The following is a 21,087-nucleotide window of genomic DNA, read 5'->3' on the forward strand; positions in this document are numbered from 1 at the left end:
ACCTCTCTAGCAGAATGGTTAATATGTTGGCTTGAAGAGGCGAGAGCCATGAGTTCAAATTCAGGCTGATTCTCTCCCCCCCTTTTTTTTTTAAATATATAAATGCTTTTAAAAAACTAATTATTGTAAAATTCACCAAAATCTCCCTTTCTCACCCCTTCCCCAATTTTCCCAACTGGTTCTGACAAGTGATAGTATCATGACGTTTTGAGAAAGATAAAAGCATGCTATAGCGCTAAACAAAAACAATTGCTAAAAATATTTCTAATTGCAGATCTATTAATTTAATACGTGACTGATCCAAACTGATACAATTACACTTTTTTTTTTTAAGTATTTTTTATGTTTTTCTTTTTGCACTTTTTCTTTTCCTTCTAGATAAGAATGCCGTATCTGAAACAATAAAAGTTTTAGTCTTTTTCACTTTTGTTTTAAAATTACAAAGAGAACTCACAATGTTTCACAATTAAAAATATTGTGACTGTGAATATAAAGACCATAACTTCATTATTTGACTTCTTTGCCCTTTTCTTTTTTTTTGGCCTGAGATGTTGCAAAAAGTTTGACTGGAATTACTGAGGAATTTTTTTAAACTGATGGCAATAGTTATTTTTCAATTTAGAGCCCTGATATTTATTTCAAAATCTCTCACAATGAGGACAAATATGAAACTTTAATTTTTCTTTGCAAGTTGCCACCTTAAGAGAAAAAGCTGCATATTGTTAAAAAGCTTATATCAACTCCCTGTTTCTGTCTGGTAAAAAGTTTGTACATGAACCTATAAAGTTGAAGCTTTAAAAAAAAAAGTATTTATTGTACCTAACAAAACATTAATCAATTTTAAAAAATTAACCAGTCAATTATTTTGTTTTATATCAAATAAGGGAAATAACCTCTACATTATTGAGTTTTAAGTGCAGAGTTCTTCCTCTTTGATAAGCTTTGTTGTTTTTTTTTTAAATAATTTTTTAATATTTTGCTTATTTTGTTTTAAAACCTGTCCATCTAGCAGTTTTGTGAGAATATGAGTGATCCCATAAGAGAGAGCTGCCTGAGTATGTGTGATCACATTTTAATCTCTTCAGAATCATGTATTTTGTGTTATACTTGACAGTATTGAAAAAGACTGGGGGAGGGGGATAGAGAGATTTAGAATGAGAAAAAAAAAGTTTAAGGTTTGGAATCTGATAACACAAAAACAGTAAAAAGCACAAAAGCTTTTTAGTTCAGCAATTAAATAATAGTTGGTGATGCATTTCTTACATACAGAATGAAAGTTTGTCAACACTCTGGCTGTTAAATGTATTAAGTGTTAGTAAATTTGAGCAGTAAAACAGCCTGGTCAACTGTTGTTTTGATGGTTGGAGTTTGAACCCTGCCTACCACAATCCACTGACATCCTAAAGGAGGTTTGAACTAGGTGGTACTGGCATTAATTTTCATGGAACATCTGAAGGCTGCCTATCTCTATATGATATACATCTAATTTTTCATGTGCCACAACACAGTGCTAATCAAAGAAAAAATCACTCTATAACCATCACAGGTCTAGTTATATAAATATAATGAATTTAATTTATTTCTGAAACATATGGCAAGGACATAGCAAGGAAACACTTCTAGTTAATACATGTATACTGTTAACATTATTCATACATGTAGGTTTTGAAACAATATAGTATGGAACACAAACAGGGCTGAAATTGTGCTGAGGTTGTTTTCATTGTTTTTCTTTTACCATACCCGTACAATTAAAATTCTGCTAATTGACTAAAACACAGGAAATCAAAATAGTGTTGCAGTGTAGATAATAACATTTTCCATTCAATCAAACTAAATAGTAGCACATTTGTTCTTATTTATGATGCTTATATAATTTGAGGAAACAAAGCATATTTGTGGGCAAGTAATGTTCAACTCTAAAAATTTTAACTTTTTTTTTAACAAAGAAATTGCAAATGTAAAAGATTTTTTTAAAAAATCGATTAACAGGAGTGGCAAGCAGCTAATATTAAAATATGAGCAAATCATGTATATTCATTTTTGTATCACAGAAAGGAAATATTGCAGGCTTTTAGAAAATATTCAGCATGATTATGTGACAATGGTTTATTAAACATTCAAGCAAAATAATGTAACAGTGTGTAATTTTATGGATTTATACTGTCAATTTTAAATATTTTCTTATACATTTTATTTCTAAGAAATAATATCCAAATGTTTTCAATCAGATATTTTAAAAGTAACTTTATACATTTACTCTTCTCAGAAACTGTCTTAACCATCTAGGCAAAAATTCCTACAAAACTCAAGATAATGATTCATAACTCTTCAGTGGGCCATCTTTACACAAATGTGACTGACTGGAATGTTAGGACAAAATATTTACCTATTTCCATCATTAAAAAAAAACAACATTTCAAACATTGAAAGAAAAATAAAGAGATTTACTTTTAAGATTTTTTTTCAAGAGTTTATCACAAATTAAGTCAGAATTTTAAAAATACATATTGCTCATTAGCCAGAAAAATATTGTAGCTCCAAAAAAAGCAATTTAAATAATGCAGTTTTATTGTGACTTTGAGTAACAATCACAGTTTGAAGAGAAAAACACCCAAGTGTGCCTGGTACTGCACCATGTTATATTGCTATTGTAAAACTAGAATAACTGTATGATATCTAAAAACAATACTGGCTTTATACAATTATATTTTTAATAAGCACACACATTGGTAACAGGTTTTTTTACAATTGTAACACAGGTGTCAACAAAGGGGGATAATTCAATTAATATTTAGGGTGTTCTAAACTCCAATACTCACATTACTAGATAGGGTTACACCCAGTGCCCTTTCTCTAGACATACAACCAGTGCCCATCCATTGATGTCTTATTAGTAGCTCTGGCATTCCATGAGATGAACATTATCCTCTTTAGTTCATAGTGAATCTAATTTTGATTTGAAGGTAGATAAAACAATTTGAAACCTCAGAGGCTAATAACCACAAGACTTCTACGCTGCCTACAAAGCATGAGACAAACAACATTGGGTTAGTAACACATGCACACTGGAAGAGAGAAGTTAGTAACATTTGTAATGCACTGTTGAAGAAATGATTAAATAACATTTGTAATGCACTTTGGAAGATGGTAATAATAAGAGATAAGTAAGAATAATAGCAAGTTTGGTTCAACAAGTGAAAAACCAAAAATCTCTAAACATATCTCTAATAAAATAATTGGAAGAAATAAATTCTTTGGAACATCAAGCTAATTGTTTTTAACAAAACAGAAGCACTTCATTTGATGAAATAAAAATGTAAATTTAAAACAATGAGTGCTTAATAAATAAATATCAACACTCCAACACTAAAAACAAACACTTTGTTAGGGTTGACTGGCAGTCACAGCTTCCACCTGGAGATAAATAAATAAACAAATTTTAAAGACCCACAAAAATTCATTGATAAACAAGAAGACTATGTCATACTTATGTTTAGTGTAGTAACATTCTAGTTTAGAATACATGCAGGAACTATGTAATCAGATTACTACACTTAAAGAGACAAATAAAAATGCAGTTTTTTGGATTATGGGTGATTCCAACCTACCTGATATAAATTGGAAAACACTAACCATAGATAAACACCAAAACCTTAAGGACATAAATGAGCTTTTCATAGAAACTTTACACAACCTAAGTTTAGATCAAATCATTAAAAAGCCAACTAGATTAAACAACACATTAGATCTCTTCTTAACCAACAGACCTGGATTAGTAGTTGATTATGATATTATCCCTGGTCTATCAGACCATGAGATCATAAAAATACACAGTCAGATAAAAGCAGTAGCCAATACAAAACCCAAAAGAGAAATCTTACTCTGGAATAAATGTAACCTAACACAACTACACCAAGCTGCATTAAACTTTCAACAAACATTCTTATTAGAAAAAGACATTAACCAACCAGTCGATGACCTCTGGAATTTCATTAAAAACCATCTTAAAAGCATTATAGAAAATCATATACCAACTAAATACACATCAAACAAAATAAATAAATGCTGGTTTAATAATAAACTAAAGAAGCTTTGTAAACAGAAGGAAAACCTATATAGAAAATTTAAAGAAACTAATGCAGAAAGAGTTTACAAAAAGTATATAAAAATTTAACACTTAACCCAAAAAGTAAGCAGACAGCTGCAGAGTGAATACATAAACAATGTAATATCTAAAGATAACAACAAAAACCTATGGTCATACATTAAGTCTAAGAAAATGGAAACAACAGGTGTAGCGCCATTAAAAGATGAACATAACATAATACATAATGATAATGAAACTAAAGCAAACATCCTAAACAAATACTTTGCATCAGCATTCTCAGCTCCAGGAGACAAAGACATATTACTGAATTTGAACCAAGTAGACAACATAGAAGATATAGTAGTACAAGAAAATGGAATTCAAAAACTATTAGCCAACACCAAACCAAATAAAGCTTCTGGACCTGATGGTATTCCAGCTAGATTACTCAAAGAACTAAGTAATGAGCTAGCCCCAGTGTTCAAAATACTCTTTCAGGCTTCACTTAACCAGGGCAGAGTACCAAAGGACTGGAAAGAAGCTAATGTCATCCCCCTATTTAAAAAAGGAGAAAACTCTGACCCAGGAAACTACAGACCAGTATCACTTACCAGCATCACATGTAAAATCCTAGAACACATAATATGTAGCAACATCATAAACCACTTAGACAAACATAATGTCCTCACACCATACCAACATGGCTTTAGGAAATATAGATCATGTGAAACACAACTAATAGGACTAATTGATGATTTTTCAAAAGGTTTAGATAATAGTGAACAAATAGATGCTATCTTACTAGATTTTTCTAAGGCTTTTGACAAAGTTCACCACCATAGTTTGCTTAAAAAATTAAAATATTTTGGCATTAATGGTCCACTGCATCAGTGGATTAAGGACTTTCTGATAGGGAGAGAACAAACTGTAATAATAAATGGCTCTAAATCAACACAGATAACAGTAAACTCAGGTGTACCTCAAGGAACAGTCTTGGGTCCACTACTATTTTTAATTTACATAAATGATTTACCAAATTGCATTACTTCAGGAACAAAAGTCAGATTATTTGCAGACGATTGCATAATATATAGAACAATAAAAACAACACAAGACACAGATATTTTACAAAGAGAATTAGATGAATTACAGAAATGGGAATCAAATTGGAGCATGTCTTTCCACCCAGAAAAATGTCAGTTGTTAAGAGTAACAAAAAAACTAAAACAAATTAATTCCACTTATCTTATTCATGGCAAACCAGTAACACAGACTATAGACGCAAAATACCTAGGTGTTATAATAAATGAAAAACTGTCATGGAATCCACATATTGATGAAACTACAAAAAAATCAAACAAAGCATTAGGATTTATTAAAAGAAATTTCTATAAATCAAATAAGAACATAAAACTAAAATGTTATTTAACCTTGGTTAGGCCAATAATAGAATATGCATCCTCTATATGGGATCCTTCAACTCAAGAAAACATTAAGAAACTAGAACAGACACAAAATAGAGCAGTGTGATTCATAACAAACGAATATTCACATTTGACTAGAGTAACACCTTTAGTAAAATCACTAAATTTAGAAAGCCTTCAGGACAGAAGGCTCAAAAGTAAAGTAGCAATCATACATAAAACACTGAACCATAATCTTCAAATACAAAAACAAAATTTAATAAAATACTCTGAAAGACACAAAGATAAAGGCACATTCCTCGTCCCATATGCTAGGACAAATTTGTACAAATACTCCTTCTTCCCTAGTGCTATTAGAGCATGGAATGGGTTGCCTGAGCTAGCTAGGAAAACCAGTGACTTGGCAGAATTTAAGTCATTGGTTAATATGCATGACTAAATGCATGACGCGTAGGACGTAATCATCTTCTTTTTTGAAGTAACGTCTGTATTATATAAGATAAGATAACATTGTAACATTCTTATGACTAGTTGAATGAATATGAGCTGCAACAAAATCATTGGAAGATAGTATGGGAAAAAAAAAAGTCCAAATGGGAATTGTCCTGGGCTATGGAATACAAAACTGTAAGTAAGCAGAATGGTCAATACTGTCTGCTCTCTTAAAAACTAACTCAAGATTCCATGTTGGATACAATCTTCAACATGTCCTCTTGATTAGCTTCTAATCTAATTGTTCAACAGACTGAGGTTGTTAGATTGCTCTCCCCTTATGTTCTATTCCCTGGAGGAGATGATTGTTGTTTTCTGTAAAGATGGGAAGGGAAAATGGACATTCCTTTCATCTAAAGAGAGGGGAGGCATAGTCCTTTCCACAATCAAATACTCTCTCTACCTCTGCAGACGTGTAAGAATCTGTGATATCCATTCAAATTGAGAGATATTTCTACAACCTCAATTCACAAGTGAAAGTACACAGTTTAGTTCAAAATGTATCCAATAATGCCAATACTGGAAATGACCAAGACAGAATTTTGAATCAGTTGAAATATTGTGATTTGTACCTTACAACATGCTGAATTTACTTGGATCCAGGTGTAAAAACAAATAGGAATTATGCCTGTAATTATTGATAAAACACTTGACAGATTTAGACAATTTAGTTGAATGGCTAAAGGAAAGACAAACGAAAGATTTAAGTACATTTAAGTAGATAAGACCATTAAGTCTAACAGCAGCTATATCAATAATAATAAAAAAAAAGAAAAAGATTCAATTACAAACAAAATAATTGAAGCCAATAACTTACCAGTCCCCCTTGGTTTAGGAGAAACTGTTGATAGTTCTCTGCAATGAAGTTGCTAGCCAAGGTAGCTGCCAAACTGACACCATTAAAAGGGGAGTCATGGAGACTTTTACAGACACCTTTAGCAATGGAGACCACCAGAGAAATGTCCTGCATCTCTTTGCCCTCTTCTTTCTTAGAAAACAGATAACTGCCCAGTTTCTCTCTGAATCCAACATATATTCCAGATAATACAGATGTCTAGATACAAATATATAAAACAACTGTGACTATTCAACATAGATATGACTTAGATTGAGAAAATCAATAAGATTTCTTAATAATTATGCTTCTGATAGTTACAAAAGATTGAAGGTTTGAACCACTAAATGCTTTTTTTTTTCTTTTAAATTAAGCCATTGAGAATGCTGTGAAAGTAGTTTTTTACAAAGCTTATATCAATTCACTCTGTCTGTTTATCTGTCGGGTGAAATGTTTTTACACATTATTTCTCCTAGATCAAGTTGAAATTTTGCGCAATTCTTTCTGCCAACTGACAAAACAAGAAACTATATAAAAAAATTACCAACTAGTTAAGTAAATTTTGGTAACTAATTTTTTTCATATGGTATCAAACAAGGGAAAGAAATCATACTTGACAGATATGGTGGTATAAGTTGAATTAGTCCCCTTTATACTTGTGTAGAGAGGCATCACTTAAAGTTCAAATTAACTATAAAACCTTTTTTTTCTCATAAGCACTTGCTGGCACATGCTTAAGTGTATTTATTTGAGGAGGCAAGTTCAAATTCAAATCGTACAACTTTTTAAAAAAATATATATAATGCATTTAAAAAGTGATCACTGTAACATTTACACAGAAAGACCCTTCTTCTCCCCCCCGACCCTTTTTCCCAACTGGTCCAGACAAGTGAGAAAGCTAAAAACATGAAAATGCGCTAAAGAAAAGCTATTGCTCAAAATGGTATCTTATTACACATATTTATTCTTGTTGGTCTAGTTCTATTACAAATTTAATTACATGACTGATCCACACTAATTGATACAATTACACTTAATATAAGCTTTGTTTTAAAAAAAAGTATTTTTGATATTTTTCTTGTTTTTTTAATTTGAATTCAAGGAAGTAAAGAAAGGTTAGTCATCTCTCATGCCTCCATAACCTTCCCACTACTTCCTACAAATGAAGATGTTTCTTAGTCCCTACAGATCTAAAGAGTATCTGGAAAATATTATAACATTTGATAGTTATTGTACAGTATCTGTCACATAAAATTTTATTAAATGCTAAACACAAACTTCAATTCAGCTGCTTTTTACATATTTCAGAGATTGATTTTTTCTCTAGTGAACATTGTATAATTATACCTGAGTTTAATAGGTCAGGGTTGAGAGGTAAAGTGCTTGGCTTCCGAACCGGGGGTCCCGGGTTCGAATCCTGGTGAAGACTGAGATTTTTAATTTTGGGATCTTCTGGGCCTCTGAGTCCACCCAGCTCTAATGGGTACCTGACATTAGTAAAGGCGGTTGGTCGTTGTGCTGACCACATTACACCCTCGTTAGCCGTAGGCCACATAAACAGATGACCTTTACATCATCTGCCCTATAGACCACAAGGTCTGAAAGGGGAACTTTACTTTAATCTTTTTTAACAGGTCAGATTGGCAAACAGCTTGTGGCTGTGTTTGACTTACATTAAAATAAAACAAAAAAGTCCACTTTCTTACTTATATATTAAATTGAAGTTTTGCTGTCTAAATAGTCAAACTAAGCTATAGAGGAAAGCATTAATGATTTCTTTCAACAAACAAGTATCATGTAGACAATGTAGTGAAACATATTACAGAAAAAAAAACTAAACATTCCTTACTGCAGAGATATCAAGAGTTGGATTAATTTCTGCACCATGCGCACCTGAAATAAAAATATATATATATATATATATTACAAAGATAGTTTGTGTTTTTACACAAACTCAGATTGAGATGGCCCCCAAAAGGGTTCCACCCATGGGTCATCTGTTGGGTAAGCAAAGCAGGTAAAAAGGCAGGTTTCGACATTTTCAGCATGAATATCAGAAGCAAGGAAATACAGAATATCAACAACCACAATTTTACCTCACTCTATATAAAATAGATTGGTGTGAGACAAACATGTTGCACATGTTATTGCATTGTTTGGCTGGCTGAAGTTGTTATTATTATTACATTGTTGATATTCTTAATCAGTCAACAAACTAATAGTTAAGAAGATATGGTTCAGTGTGAGTATGCTATGGCCTAAAGGATAAACCCTAAAACCAGAGCACAACTTTTCTCTAGGTTTAACCTATAAGCCAGAGTGAAACTTTTAAGCCTTTTCAATTGAAAATTACAACTAAAAGCACCCTTATATTATTAAACTCTGAAAAAAACTAAGTAACACTAGAACCTAAGAAATTCAATTTCAATGTTTAACTTCGACCAATGATTCAAGCATCAGTCATTGGCTGCAACCATCTGGGTTTTGATTTCAGTTGTCAACAACAATATTAATTGCTTCAACAGCTTTTGTTGGATTAGTACTTTACTCACAGCAGTTTTATAGTCAATATTTTTTTAGCATTGTGCTTAAATTAGGTAATGTCCTCTAATAAAGAGGAAGACAGACAAGCATACATAGATTTCAATGAAACTTTCACAACTTGGTGTCAATGACTTTATCCTAAAACTAAAAAATTTGTCTCTCAAAAGTTAATTTCACTTGAGTTTTTAGGGTTCTCACTCTTAAGTTACATAGGTCATGATGAATAAGAAATGCTTGGATACCAATGTCTTACTTGACCTACTTTTGAGAGAGGTTCATTTAAAGCCCAAAAAAATCAATCAAGGCTCTTTAGCAACTCAAAAATAACTAATTTTATTTTTTAATTAAAATATTTTTTTTTTAAATTACTTACTTAACCACTGATTTATGTTTTCAGATTTAGCCAACAGACATTGGGTGATATCTTCTATAAGTTGATCACAATCTGAAAGTTAAAAAAAACAACTTTTCATAATAATACTAAAATAAATATTTCTTTAAAGAGTAACTAATTTCAAATGTAAACATATAAACATTTTTTTATCAATATATTTAGAATAAAACAACTAGAGATTACAAATTTAAGCTTAATATTCCATGGAAAAAATCCCCACCCCTAAAAAAATAATGTCCCAAATAAGCAAACCTTTTTTTCCATATTTCTGTGTTAATCCATCTCCCATTTGAACCAATTTCTCTGCTGCCTCAGACATTTCATCATCACCTCCACCACATTCAAATTGGAATGTACTGCCATCTAAAATAAAACACACAAATTTAACAATTAACATTGCATTTTAACTTGTAACTTTACTAATAAGTTAAATAAATGTTTTAATTTTAAAAAATACAATATGGATCTAGGTATTAATGTAAGTTTTTGAAAGAATATAATCACACACTGTAAATGCAACTTTCCTATACTACAGCTTCCTAACAATGATAACATTACTTACACACCTTGACTAGAGCTTCCTAACAATGATAACATTGCTTACAAGTTAATGGTCATAAATTGAGCCAAAAAAATGTAAATAAATATACACAAGTTTAATGCTGACTTACAGTTAGACAAATCCATTTCTGCTGCTGCTAATATGACATTGTAAATCTCTTCTTTAAGATCAAGGGCCATCCTAAGACAAAAGAAATTAAAATGAATTCATTAGTAAAAGAATCATAATACAAGCATCACTATTTCTAATGAAATAGTATTTGTCAGACTAGCCTATTGATTAATAAAACGGTGGTGGATATGATATAAAAATGTACTGGAAAAAAAGGGGTGTGGGGCAGATTAGTTACTATTTATGAAGGCTTCTGTGATTTTTTGGTTGTCTATTTGGTGGTCTGAGTTAGCTTTACTTATCTAGATCTATATCTCTACAATCAAGCTTTTTAAATATTTTAGTCTAAAACATTATTAACATAATGCATTGAAAATATTTATTAAAATACAGCTGGGGCATTAAGATCTCCCACATTTGGAGTAGGCACCATATGGGCTGTAGAGGCAGTAGAGAGGCTGGACAGGTTTCATTCGGTAGGCTAAGTTCTACCAGTTTCAATTGTATAACAAATTTTCTATGCTTTTCACAACACATTATGTATCCATCCAGATCTAGTGAACATCATGGCTTTGTTGAAGCATGTAATGAAAACAATCTGCAATAGTCATGCTTTGCACTCAGTCAAAATGCATCTGTACCAGACCAGGAAACAATTTTTTTTTAAACTTATAAAAACAAAACTGTTTTTATGTAGGCCCTACTTTTCAGAAATATAAGCATTTTTGTTTCTAGATAGTTGACCTCTTTAGGTAGGTTTATTCGAAATGAGATCTTTATGCCAAACCCTGTAGAATATAGAATATCTTTAATAGTGTCCGGTACTGAACAATAATGTCAAGTGCAGATAAATTGTCCGGGAGGGACAGCCAATGTCCCCCTTTCATTGAAAAAGTCAATCTATGTCACGCTTTTATTTTAAAATCTTTCTTAATATCTTGACTTATAACTAATAACAGCGTTTCCTTCTCGATCCTTATCTCGTGTTTGCTGCTTAGCAAGCTCCTAGGATCCTGTGGTAAAGGAATGAGTAGTGCTTTTACTTTAGAGCATCCAGCCTTCTTATCAGAAAATGTCAGCATTTTTTCTTTTGAATTTTGGTGAGTTGTCGATTTGCATATATTTCTAGCTAATTCTGTGAATCCATTCAAACATACAGTACAACTTCACTTGCCTTTCTCTTCTGATCAAGTCAGTGACAGGGTAAAAAATGTTGGAGACAAAATGAACATCAACATCACCAGTCGAGTGCGATGCTAGAAGTCTTAAAACAAAAATTCTTCAATTTAAAATGTAGCAAAATTTTCGGCTATGGAAAGAACAGGTGGTTATTTATAGCCCTGAAGCCTTCTGGTGGAGAGACTATTTAAATTATATCCTCCTTTAAAATCATATTTCTTTTCTCAAAAGAAGTGTTCCAACATAATCAAAAACTTCATTGAAAACCTGTGAGCTGAATTGTGACTGCATTTTGTAGACAACATTGCAGCAATATTCCATGCAGACATTCTGTTTATTGAGGGACAAAAAGTCAGTGCTATTGAAGTATCTTCTGTCATAGATGAATTGACTTAGAAATGCATGAAAAAAAAAAGAATGAAATTTTGAAATGATTCCTTCCTTAAAAAGTTCGACTTACTTTTTGGATGACACAAATTGTATATAAAGTTCTAACAATATATAGGGCAGATGATGTAAGTCATCTGTTTCTGTGGCCCACGGTTAACAAGGTTGTCATGTGGCCAGCACAACGACCAACTGCCCCAACCAATGCGAGGTATCCATTAGAGCTGGGTGGACTCAAGAGACCAAAGATTTCAAAATTAAAATCCCAGTCTTCACCAGGATTCAAACCCAGAACCCCTGGTTTGGAAGCCAAGCGCTTTACAACCAGTCCCTGCACCTCCAACAATTGTAAACTTTTTCGAAAATTGTGACTAGTATTCGATAGGTTAACGCTCTCAGATGGATCAAACAGAAAGATGATCTATCTTGGAAAACCTATCAGAAAGCCTGCACTTTAAATTATTTTGTGAGTGTACATTGTATGGTGCTATGTGTAAATTGTGTGTAGGCCTACACTGTGATGTATTGTAATAACTTATAAATTGTTGAAAGCAATATTGGCATTGCAAAAACAATTCTAAGCCTGTTCTTTTCTGTCCCATCTTCTACATGTGACGACGATGTGTCCCGCTTTCATTCACTCCCCAAATATCAGCCTATAGTACTATATATACTATATATCATGGGCGGGGGGAGGGGGGGGGATTGGAATTTAGTGACTGATTTTTGCTTTGATTTTGTTTTTTTTTAGGTGAGATTTTAATACTAAACCATCACTTGCCCCAGCACAACCAAAGGGGTTTTGAGTTTAAAACCCCCTTCCAGGGGGGTTCGAGTTTAAAAACCCCTACCAGGGGGGGTTCAAGTTAAAAAAAAACCTACCAGAGGGTTCGAGTTAAAAAAAACCTACCAGGGGTTTTGAGTTTTAAACCCCTTACCTGGGGTTTTTGCAGTTAACTCCCCCTCTTCTATAAAACAAAACAAACAAAAAATGAAAACGAAAATCCCCTAATTCCAAGAGTATAGTCAAGGAAGATTTTGATTTTAAAACCCCCCTCTAAAATTTACGATAAACCCCCTCTTCAATATAAAAAAAAAAGCTAATTAAGCACTCAAAATGTTATGAGCGTAGCTAAATGGGTTTTGACTCAGTTTTGAGTTTAAACCCCACTTCAGTGGGGTTTGAAGGTAAAAAATACCTCTTTAATAATAAAAACAAAGCAAATTATACACTCAAAATGTTATGAGTGTAGTCAAAGGGGTTTTGAGTTTAAACTCCCCTCCAGTGGAGTTTGAAGCTAAAAAAAAGCAAATTACGCACTCAAAATGCTATGAGCGTTGCCAAAAGGGGTTTTGAGTTTAAACCCCCATTTAGAGGGGTTTGATGCTAAAAATACCTCTTTAATATAAATTTTAAAAAAGCAAATTACACACTTAAACTATTTGAGCGTAGCCAATCTAATCAGGGGTTTTGAGTTTAAACCCCTCTTCTACAGATGGCTTTTTTTTAAAGTTTAAAACCCCTCCAGATGGTTTTGAGTTTAAGATCCCCCTACAGAGCATTTTGAGGTGGAAAACCCCCAACAAATGATTTTGACGATAAAAATTCTCTTTTCGATATAAAATCTAAAGCAAACTACAGTCACTTAATTCCAAGAGCGTATTCAAGAGAGGTTACACATTTTTACCAGTGGCAGGGCTCCATTAATAAACTGCAGTGAATAGTCATCTGCCGAAATTGAAAAACACTAAATGTGGCTCATCAAAGATGGCTAAGACAGATTTTAGGAGTCAGTTATAGAGATCGGGTCTAAATCAAGGAAATACTATGCCGAACTGGGAATCGACCCCTTAGAAAGATAGTGAGAGAGAGACGCATGAGGTTTGCGGGACATGTTCTCCGACAAAATGAACTACGCATAAGAAGAATTGCATTGATATCCTAGTACAACTTGACGCCACTCATTCATGGAGGTCCTCATGGCAGGTGGGAAGAGGCTTCAGACATTACCTGTGACAGATTTTTATGGAAACAGCTTGACGTCAAAAGCTCCGAACAGCGCGGGAGGGGAGGGTCTAAGTCAGTAAGAATAGTACATTAGGTTTTTGAAATAAAACTTTTTAATAGCAGGAAATTGCACTGTAGATACCTCAAAATATGCATTTTGTTGGCTTTCAATACCAGAAATAGTGCTTGGCGGCGGGGCTTTGTCCCGCGCTGGGGGAGCTTCTAGCGTTCCCCCAGACCTCCTTGCTAGTAATGGCGGAGAATCTACAATTTTTCAGCTAACTCATGGAAGAACCTATTCTAGAGCATAATAAACGTCTTCCGAAAGAATGAAGGGGCAAAATGTAATAAAGATTATGTACACACACACATAAATACATATTTTTAAAAATTTCGCCGGGGGGGGGGGGGGCGGCGGTCGGGAGAAAAATCTCCCTCCCCCCCCCCCCCCCGAAAAAAATCCTGGCTACGCCCATGATGCTATATATACTATAGTAATCAGGTTACACTACCTTAATATATATATTATATTAATATAACTACAACTTATAGAGATTCTAGTAGACCTGCAGTTTATTAGTTAAGTATATTGAAATCTACTAGATCTAATTAATCTAATATTACTACTATCATCATAAATCACAGTGACAGTCTGTCTCTAGACTCTTTCATACTCAGAGACTCATAGTCATACTCATCATACTCTTACTGTTACTCTTACTTACTCTAGTCTAGTATGTCTCTACCTGTGTAGTCAGCGTAGACTTAGATCTATTAATTAGAATTAGACTTCTACAATCTAGTCTATTAATATTATAAATATAATGAATAATGAATTATAATGATATAATGAATAATGTATCAATCAACACACTGTCACAATGAATATATATTATATATGTATATAGTAGCTTCTTATATTAGGCACAGCTCATCAAAATCTCCTTTAAGAAACACGTCGCTTTTTTTGTTTATAATTAATTTGTTTTTATGTTTGGAGCTAAAAACGATGTTTCGGGACAGTGCATGTCCAATTTTAGATAAGTTCCTGTATTTTTGTTCCGCTTTTCCAAAGCAGATGGCAGTTTTTTAGATTCTCGGTAACCAAGTATGTAAAGCTATTGTTTAAACCTCCCCCGGCAATTCATACCCATATAAGGGATGAAGGCTATATTATGAGCCTGTTTGATCGTAGGCTGGTGGATCTATCAATATAAGCTTCCAAACATCTTTAGAAAGACATTCCAATCACATTCATACTGTTAGCTGTTAAATAAAATTAAAAAAGGAGGTGTTTCAATGAATAATAATGAATTAAACACATTCTCCTATAGTGCACAAGGCAAAATCGTAATAAGAAATATTATTGGGATTAATAAATCTATGATTTTTTTCAATAAATTAATGTGACCTAGATCGAGATATCTAGAATATATAATTTATGAATGAAAGAAAAAGTGCGGGCTGCTAATTTGAAGCCAGAGACCATGCCCACTGCAGGTGATCACGCCAGGCGAGCGCTGGTGGTGAGGAGAGGTATACACTAAGCGTAAGCGTGTAGTGTCACAACCTATCATACAGGCAGTGGAGGGAAGGGGGAGAGAGTCATGAAAAGAATTATAAGCATCTATGGGAGGGAGGGGATGTAACAAAACGAACATCCAAATTGTGAAAAGAAGAGGGTCCTTGGATGTGAATTAAAAGAAAGAGACAGAGAATACATGTAGCCTAGTTGAAAATATCATGTTTGTTACATTATAATAATTAATTTATAGATCTATGATTTATAGAGATTTATTTGTCTGTTTCTACACATAGATTATATAGGTAGGCATATATAGAGAGACAATATACTATAAATACATATTGCAGAAGTGAATCTACTTCTTTTAATACAATCTAAATAATTTTTAATTAACACAGATATAATTTATTAGCAATAACATAGTGGTGTTTCTTAACGGTGCTCGATGTGTGCTGAAGGAGAAAGCACAAAAACTGCGTTTATTACAGGAGCATGAAGTGACCTGATTTATTTTAAAATTAAATCTTGACTATGAGTGGTAATTCAAAGAAACACAGCTATTTTTATAGTCCTTTAGTTGCAGAATAAGAATCTGCTTTCAGTTTTTTTGTAAGTTAAACCTTCACCAAATAAAAAAATAAAATAAAAAATTGACCTAGTTCCCGAATACGGTGTGCCTAATATAAGAATCTACTATATATAGTATAGATCTAGAGTAATCTAAACTAGATCTAGATCTATAACTATAAGTGTATAACTAGGTTACAGAAAAAATGGGTAGATCTACTATCGTAACTATCTAGATCTAGCTCTAAGAAGAAAACCATTTTATCAAGAACATTTGACTGCGCCTATTCTAGGTCTAGAGCATTTAAAGATCTAGATTAGATCTAGATTGATTCTAGATCTAGATCTAGTATACAGATCTACCCGTACCTGTTCGGGTAGATCTGTATACTAGATCTAGAATCAATCTAGATCTAGATCTTTAAATGCCCTAGACCTAGAATAGGCGCAGTCAAATGTTCTTGATAAAATGGTTTTCTTCTTAGAGCTAGATCTAGACATAGATAGTTACGATAGTAGATCTACCCATTTTTTCTGTAACCTAGTTATACACTTATAGTTATAGATCTAGATCTAGTTTAGATTACTCTAGATCTATACTATATACATATATAATATATATTCATTGTGACAGTGTGTTGATTGATACATTATTCATTATATCATTATAAGGTAATCATGCAGATGAGCGTCAAAAATTAATGATTCACGGAAAATTCAATTTAAAAAAAAAAAATACAATTAATAAATGTAAATAGTGTTTTAAAAAAAGTTTCTTGTAAAAAAGAGAACTTTTATATTTATATGACATCAACAAAAAGCATTAGCGACGTCAAGGTTGCTCAGCACGCTGCCATTTTGTTTACAATGATGTCACAGAGGTGTTGCCAACTTAGTATTCTGAGATTTTCTTTTTGTTACACTTGCTTAAACCGGTGCTGCACGCTTGTTTGTAGGCATACATTATATAATTAACTATATAAACTCTTTTTTCTAACAATTATATTAATAAAGTTGCAATAACACAAATATATGCTGAACTTGTTTTTTTTTGTGTTGATTTGCTTTTTTTTTTTTTTGTTAAGTCTATATAGCCAAGATCTAAATATAAGATCAATATTATGTTTTGTTTTGTTGTATTTGAGTCACTGGTAAAATAGCAATCCTGTAGCAGTTTCTAATATTTAGGTGATTTTGGCCAATATAGAGCGTGAAAGGATGACATTGTGACCCACTTCTATTGAACCACGGATAAAAGAATCGGCAAGGCTATAAGCCATTTAAGAAGAAAGTCAAGGTGTAGTAGCCGTGTAAAATAAAAACGTAGAAGGAAATCCAAGTCTAATAACTAAGTAGGAGCTAGTACTCGGTCGACCTGAGAGTTGTTAGAAGTTTTTAGAAAAGTAGCGATGTAAAGAGAAGTGATTAGGTCACAGTAGAAGTCACGTGAGAAGCAATTATAAAAGTCTGTATGAAGTAATTGACTAGTTTTATGTGTTGAAATTGATGTGCTCGTCTGTAATAGTAGTTAAGTATCTGGGCAACAAGCTGCTAAGAACATGTAGATTTCATTTCACATCAAGATATATTTCATTGTATATTTCATAGACAAGATATTTCGGGTGTTAATGGGCGCCCGCAGGATTTTTTGCAGGGGGATGCAAGTTACCACCTATGGCTCAAAGTCGTAGCTTCATTTTTTTCCCCCAAGCATATTAAAGAAAAGAACTGGTGTTCCCCCCCCCTACCTATATGATATTGATTTCACTGTAAATGTATGACGCGTAGGACGTATTCATCTTCTTTTTTGAAGTAACGTCTGTATGATATAAGATAAGTAGATAAATAGGCCTACTTGTTTCATGCTCTTGCTTCGTTTTAATGCTGAGCATTAGTATTGCTTGACAAGAGAAACGTTAACGAAGAAACTAACGAATCCAGATACGGACTGTAAAGCAGTGTTTTTTAATAATCCCAAAATCCAAACACATGTTTTTTGCTTGGTGTGTCTCATGTCGACTACAAATTATCGGCAGCACTAATTCATTACCTAGTTTGTCTGCCAATAGTCTCGCCTTCCTCAAGATGCCATCCCTGAAGTGTTCCTAATCATGGTCAGTTTGGTTTTTGATTATGTAATTAATGTGACTGCTGGTGTGCTTTTGAGCGGCCACTTATGCTAAGATGGACAGACTGCAACGTACATCACGGAAACTGGTTCAAGAACAGATGAATAATTGATTACAATTAAAACACACATCAGAAGCACACGGGAAGCAGGCACTGATTACACATAAAGCAGTTTGTCTGGTTTCACTTATAGTAGGCCTAACTATTTTAAAATCACCAAACTTATTGTTTTGTTTGTTCGTAAAATGTTTTACATGTTTCGGATGTTCCTTCAGAGTTGAAGATAATTACTTCCTAGTCCAAACCTCCCGCAGAACGACGGTGGATGGGAGCGTGCAGGGTTTGAACCCTTGACCATCCATAAATCTGAATGACAATCCAGCGCGCAAACCGCACGACCAGGCAGCCATCCAACTCAAAGATCTTCTCAAATTGACAGCTGACTAAATTTTTTTTTCTCCAAGACAAAAAGAAAATAACATTTTATCATATTCTAGGCCTTTACTAAATATAATGATAGCTATCAAATCAAAGACCACGAATTTGAAAACGTCCAAACTTTCAAATATCTAGGAAGTACTATTAATTTCAAAATGACCTACTAACAGAAATAAAGGAAAGAATAGCAGCAGGCAACAGGGCATTTTATAGCACACACCATCTACTTAAGAGCAAAATGATTTCAAGTAAAACCAAGAAAATAATATACAAAACTATAATAAGACCAGCAGCAATGTATGGAAGTGAGACCTGGACACTGACAAAGACATCTGAAAATTTACTTAACACTTGGGAAAGAAAAATCCTTAGGAAAATCTATGGTGCCATACAGGATGAAACAGGGTGGAGGACACGCACTAACCATGAGTTATATCAATTATATGAAGACCCACCAATAGTGAACGAAATAAAAAAGAACAGACTACGTTGGGCAGGTCACCTTGAAAGAATGTCAGACAACAGAGGGGCGAAAATCGTATACAGGCAAAAACCAAAAGGCAGGCGACTCAAAGGCAGACCACGAATGCGATGGATAGATGACGTGGAAGCAGATCTGAAGCAGCTTGGGGTTAGGGCGTGGAGACGAAAGGCCCAGGAGAGATCTGAATGGAAGGATGTGTTAAAGCAGGCCAGAGCCCTCCATGGGCTGTAGCGCCACTGGGATGGATGGATGGATAATTATGTGCAAATGAAAAAAAATCGTCACGACTACGTGCTACAGAAATTTGAATTGCAAGCCCATAATAAAGCGTACATGGTCGGACATGAACTACAGATTAGCTTACTCCAGTTTATTACAATTATATAGCTTATCCTCATAAACTTTATTTCAGGGAAATCACTATATGCTAAGTTGCTTCTTATCAGAAGTTAATAGATTTGAAGGTGTAAAAAACATGACAACTCTCTCGCGCGCTTAAAGATTGCACAAAACAGGAAAGGCTTGATATTAACTATCAAACAATTTACAGCCCAGACACCAGAACATAACATCTGGCATAGGTTTCTGTCACATACACGTTTGAGATTCAATGTGACATGAAGTGAGTTAATAGTCAATTTACTATCTCGTGCCTTATTTACGAAGTAATAATTGGTCTGTATTTGACCTCAGTTACCTTTTGGACTCCTGAGAGTAAGGAGATGTATGTATGTATTGTGTAAGAGATACGAGATGTAATATAAATGGGTTCTAAGAGATGTATTTCCATGGCTGGAGTTGCCAAGTTATTATGCACTATATTATTATGATTATTAAACGTTTTGTCTGTTGAGACAATGCTTGCTTCTAAATATATGTGTTGTGGTCAAATTACTCAGTGAACATAGTGGCACTATGCAACAACAAAATTGATCAGGATAAAGTTATTTAATGTTTGCACCTCCAACCCCCCCCCTGGCTACGCCTATGCCCAGTAGCAGTCTTAGGGGGTGGCAAGTGGGACAACCTTCCCAGGCCCCGCTATTGGAGATTGCCTTGACACTGTCAGCTTCGAAAACCAGAACGATTCTCAATATCTTTGGAAATCTTTCCAGGCATCTTTATAATACCAAATACTATTTCTATGTTAGTTCTTAACATGACATAAACTTCAGCAGCACGAGGTTTCTGTACATCCCATTAAGTGTGTGACTTTCTGGTTGGATTTAGCTCTGAGAATGTCAAATGGTAGCACAGCGAATTACGTGATGCAAGAAAAATTAGAAAAGTAAAACTGCTGTAGCGTGCAGTCTTAACAAAAATTCTAGCGATTGTACAGTACCTTTAAGAAAACAACACCGCATATAATGGGAGAACAGAGAAACAAATGAACAACGGTGATAGCCGAAGTCGACCCAACCATGCAAGTACATCTTCGAAGAATTAAGAACGCCGAGGCTCACGGCCATTACATCGGGCATAGGATTCAAAACGAGCATATGAACATTATGGCTACAGAAGTAAAAGGGAACATTATTGATAAAATCAAACTTGCAAAATATTTTCCCGTCATTCTTGACTACACACCTGATGTTAGCTACAAAGAGCTGATGTCACTTATATTGAGTTTTTTTGGACGTATCCTAATGTTGACAACTTAACAGGAAAGGGTTTGTCATGGCGCTTCTTGCTGCGCTGGTGAACGTTGGTCAGGACATCGCCGATTATCGTGTCTAGGGATACAAATACAATGGTGTAAACTTGAAGGGAAAGCACCAAGGAGTCCAAGCACACATTATTCGCATCTTAACCTTCAGAGTGTTTAGCAAAAATATTATTATGTAGTTTGTTGATTGTTCATGAACAAATGTCTTAATCCTTAGCTACGTTGATTAAACTTTAAGGTAAAATCTTTCA

At 33.7% G+C, this 21,087-nt stretch overlaps 1 protein-coding gene across 9 annotated transcripts in view; it reads right to left on the bottom strand.

Moving 5' to 3' along the window:
* Window positions 1-1,547: 1,547 nt before the first annotated feature.
* The window catches only part of LOC106069430 (uncharacterized), a 36,444-nt gene continuing 16,904 nt past the window's right edge, over window positions 1,548-21,087 (bottom strand). Inside the window, exons 1-8 of one of the 9 annotated variants that reach the window (XR_008778343.1) lie at window positions 14,169-14,197; window positions 10,451-10,521; window positions 10,032-10,142; window positions 9,759-9,830; window positions 8,691-8,734; window positions 6,824-7,060; window positions 6,579-6,634; window positions 1,548-3,417 (exon numbers count right to left, since the gene is read on the bottom strand). Coding sequence is in view for 8 of the 9 variants with exons in the window: in XM_056031799.1 (XP_055887774.1) it covers window positions 5,388-5,432; window positions 6,824-7,060; window positions 8,691-8,734; window positions 9,759-9,830; window positions 10,032-10,142; window positions 10,451-10,521; window positions 14,169-14,182 (594 nt within the window). In the remaining variant the exon portion in view is untranslated. The other 8 variants (XM_056031804.1, XM_056031803.1, XM_056031801.1 and 5 more) reach the window with 8 other exon arrangements.

Source organism: Biomphalaria glabrata, chromosome 6 (genome assembly GCF_947242115.1).
Source record: "Biomphalaria glabrata chromosome 6, xgBioGlab47.1, whole genome shotgun sequence".
NCBI lineage: Eukaryota > Metazoa > Mollusca > Gastropoda > Planorbidae > Biomphalaria > Biomphalaria glabrata.